A 20,184-nucleotide genomic window follows, 5' to 3' on the forward strand; every position below is an offset into this window, starting at 1 on the left:
AAGCCTCCTGGCTGACCAGTGCATGGTCTGTGGGTACAGCTGGCTGCTGAGCTAAGAGGGTGCAGCCTTATGGGAATGATCCATAAGATTAGGGAGCTGCATGGTTTGTCCCTGGTGCATGGGGCTGTCCACATGGGGCACTGTCACTGCTGCCATCCTTGCCCCAGCAGGGCCACCAACTCAGAGCAAAGCAAAAGAAAGCTTTTGGCATAGGGCTGGGGAGGAGCAGGGGGCAGGCACAAATCCCTCCTGGCAGGCTGACCCCTTTTCTGGGAGTACCTGTGGCACCTGCTGCTGCATGCAAGGCTCCTGCCACAGTGCTCGGCGCGGTGCCAGCCATGACCCAGCTTAGCTCTGCTCACAGGCCAGGCATCCCTGAGCAGCATTGCAGCACTGCACTGTGGAAGGAGACAGCCAGAACCTGCTGGAATATCAAGAATGGATTTATTTAAAAAGTGACAATCACATAGTTCATCTCATGAAGAGCTCTGCAGCACTGGCAGCCTGGTCTTGGCCCCTGGACTCGTCAGGAGCATGTGGAGTGTGTAATGAGTGGCAGGGAGGCAGCGGCCACAGGGTCCCAGCCCTGACCCAGCCAAGAGGGGATGGAGACAAATAGCTCTGAGAGCAGTAAGGAACGTGGTGGGTAGCTGAGGAGGTACATCCCAGCCTGTGGCGCAGAGCTGCGGAGTCAGGCAGGGATGGGCCTCTTGGAGGGTATACGGTTAGAAAAAATACAAAACCAAGGTCTCTAGAAAATGTTGATTCTTGCACAATAGAAAATAGATCTACCTGATTTTGGAAAGAAATTTGGTTTTTAACGTCTAGTGCTGATTGTTCCCCCACGGTGCAGGAGGGCGGTGCCTTTGGCTTTGCACGCGCTCAGGGGCCGGTGTGCCTGGAAAGCCCGGGAGAAGGGCCTGTGCAGGCCGAGGTCAGGCCTTCTTCACATCGTTGTGGTGCTCTCGCCGCAGGGCTCGGGGCAGCTTGGGGTTGATGAAGAATCCTTTCAAGAACAAGTCTCGGACAAAATAGGGCAGGTAGCGGTGTATGAAATACATGATCCCAAGGCCCTGCCCTGGGTAGTAGCGCACGGCTGGGTTGGCAGCCAGAAGCCCCTCTGTGATGCTGTTCACCACTGCGCTGAGGTCCTCCACCGCCACCTTCATGAACTGGATGAACTGCTGGTTGATCTCCTCCACGTAGTCCTCGCCGTAGGCCTGCAGCAGCTCCTGGGGCAGACTGGCCAACAGCTGCTGCTTCTGCAGGTTCCAGAAGGCAGGGTCACATGTCGTCCCTGCAAGGAAACAGTCCCCATGAGCTGTGTGGGCCACCCGCTCCAGTCCCCCTGCCATGGGTGCCAGCAGCCCCAGTCACCTTCCAGCCTCACAGGAAAGTCCAGCTGAGACCCTGGCAAAGATTGCCATGAGGGAAGTACAGTACTAGCACCATCATGGCTCTTGGTAGCCTGAGATTGGACCAGGGGTCTTGGATCCTGCCTGCAGTGGGGATGCCGCTATCAGAAACGTGACTGAGCTGCTTTGACCAGTCCTAGTGGTATGGGATCTGCTGGCAGGACTTGATCTTGATGCTGTTTCCAATCCATCAGAGCCCAATGGCCACAGGATAGCCACTGTCCTGGTATGGCTGGAGATGCTCAGAAGCTGCATGCTTGCACCACCAACTACTCATCCCATTGTTCCATCTTCTGCCTCCCTGGGATCCCTGTCCTTTGCCCACAGGCACAGACAGGGAGCAGGCCCTCTTACCTGTTTTGTAGTAGCCGGGCAGGATGAGGCTGACTTTGATGCCCCAGGGCTGGAGCTCGCTGCGGAAGGTGTCCATGACCAGGCTGAGGGCTGCCTTTGAGGCCCCGTAAGCTGCCAGGCAGGGGAAGGGCATGTCACCTGGCACGAGTGAAAGAATGAGTGAGCCAGTGCTCCAGCAGGGACAGAGGGGAGTGGGGGTAAAGGGCAGAGCTCGTGTAGGGCTGTATTCCTAGGCCCTGCTCAAGGAAATGGAGGATTAGTGTGTTTTAATGGGCAAAAAAAAGGGCAGGGGCGAGGAAGTTGGTTTTCCCACCCTGGCCGGGGCTGTGATCCCCAGTTGAGGCACATAGCAGCTGGGCCAGGCTGACTGTCAGCTCATTCTAGGGTTCCTGGTGCCAGTTGGCTGAGAAAGTTGGTGTGCCTGGGGGTTGGGAGCTGCACCACACCATGGGGCTGCTCAAGCCGTGCCTAGGCTGAGGGTGCCAGGGGTGCCATGCTGGAGGGAGGCTGCTCACCTGCAGGGCTGCTCACGGTGACAATGCGGCCGCCGGCAGAGCGGAGCAGGGGCAGCAGCCCCTTGGTGAGCTCCAGGGAGCCAAAGAAGTTCACCTCCATGCAGGTGCGGAACTTGCCCAGCGGTGAGAGCTCAGCATCAGCGATGGTGTCATTGAACCCGGCGTTGTTCACCAGGCCCCAGAGTCCTGTAGGGATGGGATGCTTGAAGAGGTGACCTGAATGGGGAAGCCCCACCCTGGGATTCCCAGCTGCTTCCCAGGCTGATTGGGATCCTGCAAGGGAATTGGGTGCCCCAGGACAAGAAGACAGCTTGGCAAAAGCTGTTGGCACAGGTGCCTACAGGGATGCAGCCCCCCGTAGAGACACATTTAGGTTTGCCACTGCCATGCTGGCTGCAGGCTGAGGTCCCAGGGAGTTCTGTGGGGTTGCGAAAGGCGGCTCCTACCTGTGCTGTTGGTGTGGGCCTGGATATGCTGCAGGACGCGCTGGATGTCCTCGGTCTTGGTCAGGTCCATCTGCAGCAGCGTCAGCCTCGTCGAGCAGCTCTGGCGCAGCTCCTGGGCACCAGGACTCTGCAGGTCCAGCACGCTGGCAAACACCCGAAAGCCCATGATGTCCAAGTGCCGGGCTGTTGCCTGCCCAAAGCCCGAGTCACATCCTGAAAGAGACAGGAAGAGCCTTGCAGTGGCCAGTGACAGCCAGTGTTTGTCTCCAGCTCCCAAAGATCCCTTAGCTCTGCCTCTCGGTCACTAGGAACCAACCCCAGGAACCAAACATCCACCCCAGCTTCAGTTTCCCTTGCCTGAGAACCACCTCGGCTCTCCACCCCGCTGTAGTTCCTGACTCACCAGAATGTGACCTTGCCCTGGGGCATTAGCAGGTCCCGGAGCTGCCGTTTTCTCTCTCTTGCGGGAGGAAGAAAACACTCCCTTTATCTGCAACCTCATCGCTCTGAGCACCTCCCAGATTTAAGGTGCAGGTAAACCTGCAGGCACCAGCAACGCACCGAACTGCCCAGAGCCCTGCAGCGATGCGAGGCCATCAACCCTCAGAATAGCCTCTAAAAGCTCCATCAAGCACCATTCATAGCTGGCAATAAGGCTCAGTGGGAGACTTTTGCCGAATGCTTTTCGCCTCTCAGAAAGTGGTCAAGAGGCACAGGACCTCTTCGCCTGGCTGGGACATAAGGGGATTAAAAAGGGTGAGGAAAAAAAAGGATTCTGGCCTGCTCCTGCTACCCTGCATCCTTCAAGGGAGCATCCAAACGGGATGGACCACTCGGGAGAGTACTGGTGCTCCATGCCCGGTCTCAGCCTCATTTCCTCCATCTCTGCTCAAACAGGGGCACTACAGGTGACACTGTCACCCGCAAAGCCACCATCGGGGTGGCTGGGGGCCAGCCCGGGCGGGAGCTGGCTGTTGCAGAGCGGTGACAAGGCCAGTGGCCAGGGTGGAGCGGCCAGGATGCAAACAAACAGCAGAGGCAAGGTACAGGCTGTTCCCGGGGCCGATGGCAGCACTGATAGCTCCGGGGAGTCTGTGCCACAACTGCTGCCCAGTCATATTAACCATTAACAGGGGAGCACTGCAGGGGCAGCCCCATGGCCCTGTACCCTCCTGCCCCGAACCTTTGGGTGCTTGTGAGGACATCCCTGAAAACGGACCCTGTGTGGCACCTGGAGCCACCCTGGGGCACAACAGTGGCCCTGGGGACTGTTACCTCACGAGATTCAGCACCCCTCCACCGGCCTTTGCGGAGGGAGGGGGTGGGCACAGGGACTGGCTGCCTCACTCTTCCATATCCCCAGAATGGGATCAGGCACTTAGAGCTCTTGGGGTGCCAGCTAAGCATCGGTTCAACATCTCTGTCCCAGTCCCCAGCTCAGTTTTACTCTATTGCCGTGTCAGAAACCTGTAATTAAACCTCTGGCCAGAGGCCAGAGTGATAACACAGCCCAGAGGTGCTCAGTTGGCAGAAAGGGGCTGCAGGGACCACCCTTTCTCACACAACACCCAACACTCATCATGGATGTGTGCCAGGTTGGCTCAGCATCACCCCAGCATTGTCCCAGCATCACCCCCAGAACCCTGACTGCAGGGCATCCTGAAGGTGCTGCTGGCACAGCACATCCACCTCTCCCCTCCCTAGGAGCAGTGCATGCTGCTAGCAGACAAACAGATAAGGTGCATTTCACCTTTCTGAGCGCTGTGGGAGAAAACTGCAATAAAGATAAGGTTTAAAAATAAAAGTGCTCTTGGCCACAGCCTCACCATGACGCAGCTGACAGGAGAGTTACCTGCACTGCTCCCATGCAGCCGGCAAGAAAAGCTTCCAGTCCAAACATGAAGCTTCCTATCACCATGTAACACTCAAAACCCTGGGAAACATCCCAAAAAACTGAGAGCCAGGTTTGCTGGCTTCTTATGGCAAGTCTGGCAAGGAGGGAGCAAACACAGCCACATGCTGTCCAAGTCAGACAGGATTTGTTTTGCCTTTTGAGCAGGGCAGTCAGAGGGTTTGTTTCGGAAGTTCTAATTTATTCACACACCAAAAAAAACCTCCTGGGAGGCTGGCGGGAGGCCCAAGGCCAGGAGGGTGAGGATGCTCTGGTGTTATTTAAGGTCTCCGCTGCTGCTCAGCTTCCCATCCGCTGTGCTCAGGCATGGCCGAGAGTGCAGGGAGGGACAATGAACCCCCTGGGCCCATAACACGTGGCCCCAAAGCATGGCAGCTTTCCCAGGGCCATGTTCACTCCCCGTGGCCACCAGCACATGAGCTGCTGGCCACGCTGGAGCTGGCACAGGAGCCATTGCCGCTGGCCCAGCCCCGCCGGGAGCGCTGGAGCCGTCCAGTCTGTGCAGCCCCAGCAAGGCTGGCGCTGGGCTCGCTGCCGTCCCAGGATGCTGCATCACGAGGAGATGCCGGCGCCAGTTCCCCCCGCCCCAGCTCCCAGCTTGCCAACTGGTTTCACAGTCCTGCTGGAGGGAGGGACGTGGTCAGATCAAGCACAGGATCCCAGCATTGGGAGCGCAGCAGAGGAGAGCAGCTACCTTGAAGCCCCCGTATCGCATCCCCACGGACCCTGAGCCAGCAGATGGAGGCTTTTGCTGCAGCAGGAGCAGAGCAAAACCTGAGTCCAGGTTGCGAAATCCAGGAGCCCTCCACAGGCTCAGCAAGCTGGGACAAACTCCTGCACCAGGGGCTGGACGGGCATTTTCCAGAGCAGCAGGTCAGCAGCAATTCCTGAGGACTTTGCAGAAGCTCCAGCCACTTCAGCGGCTCCCCAAAGAGTGAGAGATGCAAGCCTCCACTAGAATTTTGGTATGACAAGCCTCAATTTTACTTATCTTGAGCAAGCAAAAAGGTTTGGCCTCCAGCATCATCATAAGGGGTGCCCTCCTGCCCACTCGGGGAGGGCAAAGAGGACTGACACCACAGCATCTTGCATCCATTGTCCAGAGCTGCTCCTCACTGGTGACAGCAGAGCCACTGCTGGGGCTGAGCTGTGCCAGCTGGGCAGCTCCCAGCCAGCCTGCACCACTCGTGCTTCCTCGCTGCCAGGAGACGGCTGAAGCTGCAGTCCCGGTTTGGTGTGGGCACATTTCTTTCAGGTGAGTCAGGCATGGCACGCTCTGACATTTTGCTGTCTCAGGTATTCACCCTGCTCTCCTGCACCAGCACCAAGGCCACCACACACAGACATGCTCAAAATCAGTGCTACAGTTTTCTGATTGGAGTAGAGAGGGTCAATAACACAGCTGCGACCCGGGAGCTGCTGAACCACAACCACGTCCCTTCCCAAGCTGCGAGCTGAGAGTCCCCTCCACGAGCTGTGCAGTCTCATCTGGAGCTGTGGAACTGCAAGCTGGGCATCTTAAGCCCTGAGTTACAAGCCAAACTTTTTCATCCCCAAGCCATGAGGTGTGTACATACTCATCCTCAGGCCATGAGCTGTGAATCCTCATCCCTGAACCACAAGTTGTGCATCCTTATGACCTCTGCATCCTCATCCCTGAACCATGCACAACAGGTGAGGACCAATGAAAACCTAAGCAGTGAGAAGCACAGCGTGGCTAAAGAATTCCCATGTGCCTGCAAAACTGCCCAGAGCCTGGTGGGTACAGTGGCAGCTCCCTGGATCTGGTCCCTCCACAGCCACCCCAGCTGAGGACCCTGGTGTGGAAGCTGAAGAGGGGTTGTCCCAGGGCTGAGTACCCTTGTGGTGGACCCTCTCCCCCGTGGTCACCCTAGTAGTGTGGTCAGTCAGCAGCCCTAGGGGCAGCCCTCCTGCCAGCAGTGAGGCAGCTGGAGGCACCCCTTGAGGATGCTCCATCTTCCACCGACTGGGAGCTTGCCAGCTGAGTTGGGCACTCAGAAGGGCATCAGCCCCTCCACCCCCATCAGCTCTGCAGGCCCTTGCCTGGGTGCCCCCTGCTGCTCCCCAAATCCCAGGACATCAATCCCATCTCCCCACAGAGCTTTAGGGCTGTGTGTCTCACTACCCTGTCCAAGAGGCCTCACCAAGATGGAGCTGTCACCAGGCTCAAGGACATCATCAATGGGGGGGGGGAAGCTGGGGCACCAAGGCCGAATGGTTTAACATGCTGAGCCACTTTTTTCCATAGGCTCAGGCTCAAACCCTGCCTGGGGTGCCAAGCTAAATGTGGCCTTCTGGCTCTGACAGGATTCACTGCCATCGTGGATCCAGCTTCTCTGGGCATGGTATGGGATTTAGCCGGGCAGCACTGAGGGAGGCTCAGCTGGGTGCCTGAGCAGGCACTGATCCCAGCTCAGCTGTTCATCTCAGCTCCATCCTGGGAGTGTGGGCACCTCATGGATGTGGAAGCACAGGATAAGGTGGCACCAGCTGGAGATGGTGCCATCAGAGGGGATGGTAGTCCTCCAGAGGAACTGAAGGAAGGGGTCCTTGCACAGTACAGGTCCAGGCAGGATAAAATATCCAGCAAAATCCTGCGTGGGCAGGGCAAGGCCCAGTGGCCAACACCTTCCAGATGCTGCACACATTTGGAGCAAGGAGTGATAAAGGGGTGATGTCAGCCCTGGGCAAGAGGGAACAAATTCTTGGCAGGGCACAGGAGAGGGAGGGGAAGGCAGGAGCACCTGTCCCCACAGCAGCTGGGCTACCACATCCATGCACCAGCCCTGACCTCCCCAGCCAGGCATTAGCCACCATCTGCCCACACCCAAGGTACTTCCGTGGGAGTGGGGCTGGGAAGGGGCATCCACAGCCCCCAACCCATCCAGTCATCACTGTCCACAGGAAACAACACCCCAGCCACTGGCTTGCTTGGCATGCCATGTCCCCATTCCTCATGCCCAAGCACAGGCAGACAGGGCTGGGGTGGCAGCAGGCCTAGTGATGCTACTGCTGGTCCTCAGCACTGGGGTTCAGGAAGCCACAAGGCTAATTAAATTAAATTAAAGCCAGAAGATACCTTTAGGGATGACCCAAATTCCATCCCCAAATCCCTAGTGAGTGGATAATGCAGGAGCCCCCCACCCAAGCAGCCTGGGTGTGCATCCCTGCAAAGCCTCAGCCGCCTTCCTGAGTAGGACCTGAGCCAAGGGAGGCACACACTACCCCTCCTCCCCTAGGTCCACCCCCCTGCATGACACAGCACAGACAGCTGGAGGGAGATTGCTGATGGCTCCCACAGCCCAGGATAGACACATCCCTCCAGCAGGTCCTGTGGGTCAGAGCAGGGGTCAGAGAAACCCTCAGCCCCACAGGGAGACTCATGACAGAAGGCAGAGCTCGGAATGCCCATGGCAGGGGGTACCTGCCCCTCCCTGTGCCGGGGACAATAGCCAGATGGTACAAATTACAATGGATTAGCCAAGTGTTCCTGGGGCCTCACAGCCATCACCTCCACCCGGGAAGTTCTCTCCCACTTAACAAAGAGAAGGAGAGAAATCTGATTTTCTGCCAAGACAACCAACACAACCAGACAGAGATGACGAGGAGCCCCCAGGCCAGTGTGAATGCACACACAGCTTCTGGATTGAAGGCTATTTCTCAGGAGCTTTACTGGTGCATCAGTATTGGGGACCAATAGCACAAAAGCAGCTGGGCAATAAAAAAAGTGTCAGAGGCCACAGCCCACCTCATCACTGTCACTAAAAGCCATCCAGATGGTTTATCCCCCACCAGAGCTGTGAGGTGGGGCTAATGAACACAGGAGCTTGTTAGTGCCCTGGGACAGCAGGACTGGAATCAGCCCAGCCACCCCCTGCAATGCAAGGCCAGTGCCTGGTGGGATGCTCAAAGAGGCTGGGACCCAGGAGTTAACCCAGCCCTGGCATGGCAGTGATGCTGCTGCAGTGAGTAGTGACCCTGGGCTCACAAGCTGACGGGGGTGGGGGGGGAGGAAGTGCCACCTCCAGCATTGCCGCGACACTTCGCAGAAAGAGAGCACAGGAATTTCCTAGAAGCAGCCGCTCACCGCACGCCGGGGCTGGATGGCATCTTCCGGCAGCTGCTGCCTCCACCGAGGGGAGATCCTCTCCCCAAAAGGAGCAGTGAGACTCTCACAGTCAAGAATTTGATCTTCCAGGAGGCAGGGATACACGAGAGAAGACAGCAGCACGGACATCATCTGGCACAGGCTGTACATGAGAGCTAATCTGGAATGAATGGATGTCCCTTGGAGAAGAGGAAGTTGTGAAGAGCTATGGTGATAGCCGGGTTAATAATCACCTTCAAAGGGAACATAGTGAACTGGGAACATGGAGCTGACAAACCTCGAAAGCCATCCATCAGGAAGAGCTGTCGCTGGGAAGGACACCCATGGCCCAGAGACAACTCGACCAGATCACTCAAGATCAAGTGCCACTCAAGATCAGTGCCAATGGCAAGCTGGCACTGGTAACACATCCACCTGGGCTCTTGGAGAGGGAGAGACTGGGTGGGAACCAGGCTGAGAAGCCAGAAAGCTCCACCAGCTATGTCTGGAATATCTGAAGATGCTCCTGGGGAATAAGGTGGTGGCAATAAAGCCATGGCTGGGGCACCTGCTGGTGGGCACCTCTAGTCTGCAAAAGGGCTCTCCAGGGACTCCCAGCAGGCTGGAGAACCACCAGCCGAGCCCCATATCCATCCCTCCTGTGTGCTAACAAGCAAAGAGAGGTATCAGGTCATGCCTAAGGACTGCTACAGGCAGGGCTAATCCATCCACAGGCAGCTGAAGGGAAGAACAGCTCTTCTACATGGACCACCATGAGCCATCACCACCCAGGGACATCTCGGGGAAGGTGTTTTTAGCCAGGACAGCAAAGCACCACAGCCATGACATGCCTAGGAGGACTTCTAACCATGTGGTGAGACAGGTCAGCTATGGGAGAGCTTTGAAGTGCCACCCAGACAGCACTGTGGACAAGTCACAAGTGATGTCAGCAGGGACAAAGCCATGCTGGGACAGTGCTGACCAAAGCAACAGGTCAGAGCAAGCAGATCACCATGTTAAGCATCTCAGAGTTTGTAGCACCCCAATAAGGCTATGGAAGTTTCAGTGGAGCACTAGGGGTAGTATTTAGGGGTATTTTGCTGATGAGATATTTCTGTGCTTGTAAGGTGCCATCTCATTGCTCTCCTTGTCACAAGAGTAAACTCCCACCTCATGCCACAATCCCAAGCAAGCAGAAGTGGTGCAAGCCCTGCTCATTCCCACATCACGATGGTCTCTACAGCTGCACCAACTATTTTCTTTTGCAGCTTCCAGATCTGTGTGAAGCGGGGGACTTTTTTTTTTTCCTTTTTTTTAGAAACAGATCAAAACACTTGAGCAAACACCAACTGAGCTTCTGCCAAGACAGCTTTTGAAATACACTGAGCTGTTAAGCCCCTGGACTCAGAGCTGTACCTCATGATGACCCCAACCCACCTGCCCTTTCCATACACAGCTCAAGTTGTCCCCTCCTTACTCTTCACCTGCAGCTCTCACCCAGAGAAGCTGCAGCTGCCCCATCCCTGGAAGTGTTCAAGGCCAGGTGGGATGTGGCTTGGAGCAACCTGGTCTAGTAGAAGGTGTCCCTGCCCATGGCAGGGGGGTTGAAACAAGATGGTCTTTAAAATCTTTTCTAACCCAAACCATTCAGAGCTTCTGTGATTCTGAGAGGCCAGACTTTCAGAGCTGCCACAGAAGACATCAGGGCAGGTACCTGAGCTTTCCAGCCCATTCCTTCTCTCTGTTCCCAGCCTGCCTGGGAGTCACTCGCCATCTGGCTCTACAGGGTCAACCACCCAACAAGAGGAAGCGCCGCCGCAAAGCCTGTAAAGCCAAAAACTGCTTTTCAAGATTACAGCCTTAGAGCCAGCAAATCCCAGGACAGCGCCATGTGTGACAGGGAAGCCAGCTCCCGAGGGGCAAGCTGATAAAGCTCAGGGGCTGGCAGCTCTCCAGGGGAGAAGGAAGCAGAAGTGATATGTTGCACATACAAACTGAGACAGAAGAACAGGAGATGGCAGCCACTGAGGGAAGCAGGGAAGGAGGTAACAGGCACATGCTGGGGAGATTAAAAATAAAAAGTCCTAAACTATACCTGTAGCAATGCACTGACAGCATGAGGGCAGTTTTTCCATCTTATCATAGATTTTTTTTTCCACCTGATCATAGTACATTTTCCACCTTAATACATAACAGTTAGGTTGGAAGGGACCTTATAAGGTTATCCAGTTCCAACATCCCTGCCGTGGGCAGGGATGCCTTCCACTAATCCAGATTGCTCCAAGCCACATCCTTGGCCTTGGAGGCTCCACAGCAGTACCTCAGATCTGAGATGACGGGAGGGACATCACAAGGTGAAGAGGTACAAAAGCCCTGCAGCCTTTCCTCTCCAGGAAAAAAAAACAAAAAACCCTCCAGCTGGAGTTTTAGACCAGCACTGAAAGAAGACTATGGGGAGAAGGCAAACATTTGGTGGAAACACCTTGAAGAACCCCCTCAAACAAAACCCTGTCTGGGCAAGTCCACCAACCCTGTGCTGTGCTCCCAGCAGTAAAAGCAGCAACCAGCTCTTCTGTAACCAGATCCTGGCTTGAGGGGAGCTAGACTCAACAGTGGGTAACCCAATCCCAGACCTCATTAAAAATGTGCTGCTCATTGGACTAGAGGGCAGCAACTGCCTACACTTCTCTCCTTCCGAAAGTATCCGTTCCCATCTGACAATCTCATTTCGGCAGGGAAGTCTTTGCTTTCTTGCTCTCATGTCCCCGCATAACCCCGAGGTTAATCAAGCCAGCTTGGGTTTCTCTACCAACTCCAGTCTCCCACAGTATGAAACCTCAATGTGTTTTTCCTCCTAATTAGCTGTGCTCATCATTTTTGGTTAACGGTGCTAAAAACTCCCACCTCAACAGGTCTGTGTCATTAGTAGGCTTCAAAAGTGCTTATTTTATAGATAAGTGAGAAAAAGCCGAGCATATCTATCCACATGCCTGTGGTGAGCAGGGGTAGGTATCTATTTCTGAAGAAACCTCACGTGGGAAAGAAGAATCCTAAATCCATGGAGGGCTGCTGACAAAGCGGGGGGAGAGCTTCAGCCCTGCAGATAGAGGCAGAAAAAACAGCTTTCCTGCTCTGTTCCCAAAAGCCAGCAGCAAACCCTATAACTAGAGTTAAATGTTGCATTTTTTTTACTTCAAATACCAGGAATTGCTTGTACACTAGGGCTGGAGTTTGGGTGTTTGATTTTGGTCCTGTCCCACCCCTCAGCTTGGAGGCAGCAGCTGCCTCTGCTGTTAATTTTTAATAGATTCTGGAAAAATCAGAGCAATTTCAGGGAATAAGCTGATTTTCAGCTGTCATTTATAGAATCACAGAATGGTTTGGTTTGGCAGGGATCTGAAAGATCACCTAGTTCCAACCTCCTGCACTTAGGCTGGGGAAAGATTCCAGGTACCTCTGAGCTGGATCACTGGCTCCAGAAGCAGAATGAAAGTCACCTATGGAGAGCTGCAGCACCTGTGCACAAAGCATTTCTCATGGCAAGGCTGCTGGCAAGCTCAGCACCAAACACAGGCTGTGAGTGTGCTGTGCAGGTGCTCTGGCCACGCCATGGTACAGAGGTGCCCATCCCAGAGCCAGCCCTGAATCCTTGACCCCAACATTTCTCAGTCACCTTGTTTAGCTGGAAAATAGATCTAAGACAACATCAAAGTCCAGACAGGAGCAACACTGGTTTTTTACCACAGAAAGTGATTTACCTTCATGGCAGAAAGCAAGAGTCCCCAACATCTGGATTGAATCATTCAGTCCTGCTGCAGCCAGCAGATGCTTCAACATCTGTTGAGTCCATGGGAAACACTGAAGCACTGCAAGTTGCAAAGCCTCTGTTAACCTTGAACATGATCTGAAGCTCTGACCCATTTCAGATTGTTAATGGGGCATGCAATTGTAACAAGAACGTTTCACCAGGAAAACCACACTTTCCCTGCAGCCAGGAAGGAGAAGAAAGGAGGACAGGGCAGGTTTGGGTCTGGGCAGCCTGACCAACAATCAGTTTTACTCACAGAGATGATTTGCTGGGAGACAGACCAATCTGCAGGTGCTCCTAGCTTCCTTCACAGGCTGCACCAAGGAAGAGCAAGGATACAAGAGACCCAGACTGCTTCTCTCAGGAAGCCATCCTGATGCTTGGGGTTATTGGAGAGCTAATTCAGGTACGACCATTATAGACAGAACAACAATAAACTATTTTCAGCTTTCCATCCAAGCTGAAGCATATGAACCAATATCTTATAACAACTCCTGTCCTTCCTCTGCTCTGGCAAAGCCTTGCAGGCAGGCAGACTCTGTGGGCTGCTTTGCATTTGGTGCTTTTCAAGGCTCTGCAGTAAATCGGGCAATTGGCTACTGTCCAAAGAACCACCCCACACGGTCACACATGGCAGAGCTACACAACAGCAAGAGGCTTCTCCAACTGCTCATTGGAGCCCTGGGATGCACCTGGCCATCCCTCCACCACCTCCAGGCACCCAGTTTAGTTGGATGGTTTCAACAGACTCACTGAATTCCACAGGAATCAAAGGTTCATGTCTAAACTGACTCAGTCAAAGCCCAACCTTGCACAAAGCCCTGTCAGCCTGAATCTGAAGAGGCCAAGAAATGGCAGCTCATCACCTCCCTCCAGGACTGGTCTTGCAGCCCATCAGCCCTGCCCATGCTCCAGAGGCTGGACTGCTTTTTGTATCAATTCCCCGTGGGAAGGAGTATGGGATATAATAATCATCCTCTTTGTTCACACAGCTCTGAGGAGCCCAGTGGCCCTAACAACACCCAGCAGTGCCATTTCACATTTGGGAAGGGGGATGCACACACAAACCAGCCGTTTGATGTTCAGAGCAAGCAGTTCTCAGTGACCACTGCCACCACAGGCCCACAGGTGCCAGTCAGCAGCACCAGCACCTGGGAGTGCCCTGTCACACACTGTAGTGAGGGATAACCAGGTATTGGCTGCCTTGCAGCTTCCCAGTGCTGGATCAGGCTCTGGTCATGCAGCTGCCCATACCAACCCTGCCCACACTGCAGGTATGTTTGGGTCCTTGTGTTTCCCAAGTTTGGCCAAAGTCTGTGCCAGGTGTGGGCTCATCTTTAAGGCAAGGGCAGGCTCAGGACAGCAAACCAAGGGAGGCATGGAGACAGCTGCCGTCTCCCTCCCAGCCCAGGCCAAGCAGCTGATCTCTGCTCCCCTCCTCATCCCCACCATCCTCCTGGGGCTGACCTCTCCCAGCCCCTGCCTGCACAGGAGGGCATTCTCCTCCTCCCTGAAAACAGCTGTTACATCCCCTAGGAAGACAGGATTAACACTTTCCTCACCCTCTGCCCCCAGCCAGGCTGCATCCACTGGAGCCATGCTCCTGGAGAAGCTGGACCATTGGGATGCAAAACAAAAGCCCCAGACAAACACAGCACTGCAGGGATTAGTGACCACTTATTTTGCTCGCCCAGGGGATGCCTCATGGGAAAGCACAGCATCCCTTGCTCCCCTCTAGCAGCAGGTGGCTGCCCATCCCTGCTCTAGCCAAACCCCAGTCCCACGTGCAACAGTCAAAATGCAAACCTGCAACAGATGGGAAACGCCACAACTTTCCAGCCCCTGCTGCTACCACAGGGTCAGCAGCTTTGCTCTGCAGCAGCTCCACAGCTGCTCTGCTGTTTTCCCACTGAGCTGCACAGTTAGTTTTCCTTAAATCCCTCCCATAACTAAGTTTTATTTAGCCAGTGATGTCTGAACAGCACATGGGGCTGGAGCATCACATGCAGAGCTCAACTTAGGGTTGTTCCCAGGGAGAGTGGGCAGCTGGAAGAGCTGAAACTCATCACCTGGGAGATAGAACAGCACTTCAGCCACCTTAACTTGCCCCAGGATAAGCATCACTGAACCTGCTGCAGGATTAAGACATCGGCCAAGATATGTATACAAGGAAATGATGCCCAAAGATTTTCAGGCTGAAACCTGCACTGCTCCACAGGGGAGCCTACGTGCCATGACCTTGCGCCATTTCTCAGTTTATCTGCAAGGTCTAGCACAACACACAGCATGGCAGAAGTTCTGTTCCTGACGTCACACACCTTCAACGAGGCCCAGCATTGCCAGCCATCCATGCCCATGCTTCTCTCTCTGCCAGGCTTTGCTTCCCATTGGCAAGAGGAGGAAGGTCAGGCTGCCTTTCTCCCCGAGCTGATCCTTCCCGGCTGCTCCCACAGGAGACACGAGCAGCTACTCGATACCTAGTTGCCTGGAATTAATTCATAAAAGAATCAGGCTATTTACTATGCAAATACTCAAGTGAGGGATGCCATCCCCAGCAAAACAGCCCTCACATCTGTCCCTTGGCAGGCACTTGCCAGAGCAGCAGTACGGAAACACCAATCCTGCACCACGGGCTGCACCTCGGACCTGTAAAACCACAAAGTATTTACAGCCAAGAGCAAACACATCAGAGCTGCAGAGGTGCCACCTCAACGCACTGGGGCAAGAACACCTTGTTCCAGTCACTGACTCACTAATTATACAGGCAATGCCAGGGAGCCAGGGCTGCCAGAGCTGGTGTGCCACAGGGCACCTGAGAGCGTATGGCTGTCAGTCACCCTCCCCAGGCAGCCCTACCCTGCTGCAGCTTTGACCTTCACTCAGTTGAATCATTCATTCATCCATTGCCTTGCTCCTCTGATCTTCCTCCTCCAGAGAGGATTCTCTGCACTTCCTACTGCTACCACAGAACCCTTCAAGATGGAAGGGGATCCAGGTCTTGCCTGAATTTTCTAGGAAACAAGCAAACTGCCTTCTGCAGCTTCAGCACCTCCAAGCCCAGCCCAGACATCCCCACCAGGATGCAGGCTCCTGTCCTTGGGAGCACTGCCAAGGTCATGCCCAGAAATTTCCCTCCTCTCTGCATCCATGCGGAGCCAGCGGCACCTTCCAGGCACACCTGGAGCAAAAACCACCCCAGCTCCAGCACTTCCTCTTCATCTCTCCACTGCTATGGCCTCAACGCACTGCTGAGCCTGGCTCTCATCCTCCAGTTCCACTGCCAGGAGGAGGGAGTGAGAAACCATGTATATACCAAGATATCCTAAAGAGCTTCAGCCAGCAAGCCAGAGCTGTGCAAAATTTAGGAGCATAGCACATCCTCTAAGGAGCTCAGGACCACAGAGGAGCTTTGGACCAGGCAGCCCAAAGAGGAGGCAGGCAGCGGCTGGGCAGCATTTTCCAAGGACACCCACACAGTGGAGGACCTTGTTGCCAGCAGCTCCCTGGATGGAGCTCTGGATGAAGCAGTGATGTTCAGCACTAGGTAGCCAGCTCTGTTGAAGCCTCTAGAGATACTATGAGAACCTTTCTGAGAACAAGTACAACTCCAGAGGGGAGGAAGGGAAGGGGAGAAGAGGAGAGGGAAGCCCTTGGGCCAGCCGACGGGGTCCCAAGCCGGCGCTCTGGCTCTGTCCCATCTAATCTCAGGGCTTCCAGAGGAAGCAGCTCTCGGCATCATGCTGCAACTAGTGGTCAACACTCGAGGGGCCATTGCAACTCCCTGCTTCGCGGGGCAGATACAGCCTGGCCGGTTCTGCTTGGACGTGGAAGAGGATGAGGGATGCGCTGGCAGCGGTGGTTGGTCCCCAGCGGGACCCCACAGACAGCAGCGTCCTGGTGCCTGCGGGACACCCCACTCCGCTCCCCGCCGAGCCCAGGCGGTGCCGTCGGGGCGTCGATGCCGTGTCCCCGCACTCACCTGTGACAAGGACGGCTCTGCCCGCCACCGGCAGCAGCCCGCGGGGCGCCGCCCGCCACAGCAGCAGCCCGGCGGCGGCGGCGGCCAGGGCCAGCCCCAGGGGCAGCGGCAGCCAGGCGCGGCACAGGCTCTGCAGCGCGGCCAGCAGCGCCAGCGGCAGCACCAGCCCCCGGCCCAGCGGCGGCCCCAGCCCCCGGCCCGGCCCCGGCGCCCGCCGCGCCGCCCGCAGCGCCAGGCTGCCGGCCAGCGCCGCCCACAGCGCGCCGTGCGCCCAGCGCTCCAGCCCCGGCTCCATCCCGGTCCCGATCCCGGGCCCGGCACGGCCCCGCCGCTGCCGCTCGCCCGCCCCGCCGCGCCCGTTTATACCCGCCCGGCGGGGGAGCGGGGCGGGGCGGGACCGGCCGCCGCCAATGGGAGACGGGCGGGACGGGAGCGCCGGGCACCGGGAGCCGCCGGGGCACCGGGAGCCGCGGGCACCGGGAGCGGCACCGACACCAGCGGCCGGGGAGGGGGGAAGGCGGAGCACCTTCGTACCCACAGCTCGGCTCGGCTCGGCTCGGCTCGGCTCAGCGCGGCTTGGCGCGGTACTGCGCGGCACGGCTCGGGATATCGTGCTGCCTGGATAGGCACGGCTCGGCTCAGCTCGGCACGGTTTGGCTTGGCTCGGTCCTGCTCAGGATATTGTGCTGCCTAGGTAGGTGCGTTCAGTGTTGCTTAGTCTGGCATGGCTCAGCTCAGCTCAGCTCAGCTCAGCTAGGGACATGATGCCACCCAAGTAGATTCAGTTCAGCACAGCTTGTGGCATTTTGCCAGCTCAGTAGACATGGCTAATCTTGGGGCAGCACAGCTTAGCTCAGCTCAGCCCTACTCAGGACATTTTGCCACCTAAGTAGGCACAATTCAGCTTAGTCCAGCTTGGCACAGCTGGCCAGCTCAGCTCAGAACAGCTCAGGACACCATCCCACCTCAATATGCACAGCTCAGCTCAGCACAGACCAGGACATGATGATGTGCCAGACAGTCACAGTTCAGCTTGGCCCGGCTGAGCTCAAGACATTGTGCCACCTCAGTAGGCACAATTCAGCTCAGCTTGGCGTGGTTCAGTTTTGCTTGGGACATGATGCCACCCATTTAAGGCACAACTCAGCTTGGCACAGCTTGACTTGGCCCGGCTCAGCTCAGCTGAGCTCTGCTCAGTACATTGTGGCACCTCAGTAGGGATGATTCAGCTCGGCACAGCTCGGTTCAACTCAGCTCAGAACATTATGCCACTTAGATAGGTGCAATTCATCTCAGCTCAGCTCATTTCAGCACAGCTCAGGACACCCAGGTAGACTCAGCTCAGTTTGGCTTGGCTTAGCCCTGCTTGGGATGTCATGCCATGTACAGGACGGCTCAGCTCATCTTGGCACAACTCAGGAAAGATACCACCTAGGCAGGCACAACTCAGCTTGACACAGTTTGGCTTGGCTTGGCTCAGCATGTCTTGAGACATCATGCTACCTAAATAGGCACAGCTTAACTCAACAGAGCTTGGCATGGCTCAGCATGACTCAGCTCAGCACGGCTTAGGACATCATGCCACCTAGGTAGGTACAGTTCAGCTTGATTCGGCTCAGCTTGGCTCAGCTCAGCTTGGCACAGCTCATCTCATCTCATCTCGTCTCAGCCCATCATGGTTCAACTTGGTTCGGTATGGCTTGGTTATGTGGCACCTACAGCACAGCTCGGCTCAGCTTGGTTCAGCACAGCTCGGCACGTCATGCCACCTAGGTAAGCACAGTTCAGCTCAGCTTGGTTCAACTCAGCTCGGCTTGGTTTGGCCTGGCACAGCTTGGCTTGGTGCCTGTCCAGGCAGAGCTTCCTGGCAGGAAGTGGCATTGCATCCAGGGTGGCTTAGCAGGAGGGAGGCTGCCCAAGCCAGAACCTGTGCCACCAGCACCCACACCCCACTGGGACAAGGGGAACACAGGGCATGGCCACTGTCAGGGCCACCCCTGCACAGGGCGGTGCCCTCAGACCCTGCTGGGGGAGCACTATAGGAGCAGTGGGCTGCCCAGGTCCTGCTGCCTTGGCCAGCCGTGCTCAGTTCCTCAGTGCCCAAAGCAGGCAGGTGAGGTGTGAATCTCTCCCAGCTGCTCCTGGTCATTTGGGGCCAACGACTCCAGGGGGATCCCAAACCATTTCTCAGCACCCAGAGCAGGCAGCGCTCTGCCACTCACCTACCTGGTGTTATTCTGGGGCTGCAGCAGGATGAGCCACGCTGGGAGGTCAGGTCCTGGCTTGCCCCAGCGAAGCCTGGGGAAGCCCTGCCATGCTGTGCTGGGTGCCAGGTCCGTGCCACCTCCAGCAGCTGCTGGCAGGAGCTCCCTGCACCACCTGGCTGGGGGACAAAGTCCTCTCCTTCCCAGGTTAATTACACAGGGTAATTGCTGCCGCTGGGCTCGCTTTATTAAGCACCGGCTTTAATATTTCACCAAGTCTCTGTACTCGGTGATCCTTCGTGTGTCCCTGCCGTGGGCCTGACTCTCGGCACTCTCTGGGCTCCCGTGTACCATCATCAACACTGCTCTCCCTCCCTGGTGGAGCTGGGCCCTGCCAGCTGTGCTGCCATCAGCACTGGCCGCCCCACCAGACCCCCGAGCCCTGTTGTGGTGGCAGCATGTGTCAGGGATGCCTGTGCCATCCTTATTGGAAACAGCCTCCCTGGTACTGGCAGAAAACCACATTTCATCAGTGGGGATGGCAACGGCTGCAGAAGTACAGCGTCAAACAGGCTGGGGTGGTTTGGCTGGGGTGTGGTGGTGTCACCCAGCTGAGTTTGAAGTGCTCAAGGGAATGTTGGGAAGCCGGCAAGGTAGAGGAGGAGGAGGGATGCTCCCAACAGCATGGCCGCGGGCTCTCCCACAGGAATCTGCTTGCAGCCCTGGGCTACTGAACCTGGTGAAAACAATAGAGGTGGCCACAAAGCAGAGCCTCAGGGAACTTGGGCTCTGAAGAGGACCCTATTAAACCCTATTAAACCTTCACCACCTTCATCGGGGCTTGAAAAATCCTGTTAGAGAAAGGTTGTTTCCTATGAGAGACCATCCCTCACTCTGCTGGCCAAGCTGGAAGTGCTGGAGCATGCAAAGGAGTGGGGTCAGGGATATGGTGCTTTGCAGGGATAGACAGAATGTAGAGTCTCTACGCATGCTGGTGTTTCCCAGAGGGTAAATGTGGCCATTCCCAAATTGCAACATGAATTTCTACAACCCCTTTAAAGCTGGGTTGGATGTCCATCCATCCATCCATCCATCCATCCATCCATCCATCCATCCATCCATCCATCCATCCATCCATTCCATCCATCCATCATCTATCCCTTCCCAATCTCCTCACACATGATCTCGGGATGTCCTTCTTGTGGGACACCTCAAGATGGGTTTGTAGATAGCTGTGGTGTTCTTTGTCACAGCAGTCAGGGCTTTCTGTGGGTTTTCTCACCACAGGTCCCATGTGGTGGGGCTGAACCAGCAGCACCATTTGCTGTCTCTGGCTGCTCCCCAGCTTTCCCCCAAAAGGTTGGTGTGCAGTCAGGGTGACTGGTGGCTCTTCCCTTGAAGACAGTGCCTGGCCTTGTTCATCTGCCCATTGCCCAACCCCGA

At 55.9% G+C, this 20,184-nt stretch overlaps 1 protein-coding gene across 1 annotated transcript; it reads right to left on the reverse strand.

The window, feature by feature from the left end:
* Positions 1–425: 425 nt before the first annotated feature.
* On the reverse strand, positions 426–16,832 carry HSD11B2 (hydroxysteroid 11-beta dehydrogenase 2). The gene is made up of 5 exons (XM_053987782.1): positions 16,538–16,832; positions 2,731–2,943; positions 2,285–2,470; positions 1,770–1,907; positions 426–1,297 (listed from the first exon to the last, which is right to left on the reverse strand). The coding sequence occupies exons 1-5, from the start codon at positions 16,830–16,832 to the stop codon at positions 936–938; spliced, it is 1,194 nt and encodes a 397-aa protein (XP_053843757.1). The 3' UTR covers positions 426–935.
* Positions 16,833–20,184: the final 3,352 nt, after the last annotated feature.

Source organism: Vidua macroura, chromosome 11, assembly GCF_024509145.1.
Source record: "Vidua macroura isolate BioBank_ID:100142 chromosome 11, ASM2450914v1, whole genome shotgun sequence".
Taxonomy (NCBI): domain Eukaryota; kingdom Metazoa; phylum Chordata; class Aves; order Passeriformes; family Viduidae; genus Vidua; species Vidua macroura.

Bases quoted from the DNA above. Each gene is read 5' to 3' on its own strand.
- HSD11B2 (XM_053987782.1), bottom strand. From the start codon at position 16,832: ATGGAGCCGGGGCTGGAGCGCTGGGCGCACGGCGCGCTGTGGGCGGCG. The intron at 2,944-16,537 runs GTGAGTGCGGGG...TGTCTCTTTCAG, and splicing joins CAGAGCCGTCCTTGTCACAG to GATGTGACTCGGGCTTTGGG. The intron at 1,908-2,284 runs GTGAGCAGCCTC...CACTCGTGCCAG, and splicing joins CACCGTGAGCAGCCCTGCAG to GTGACATGCCCTTCCCCTGC.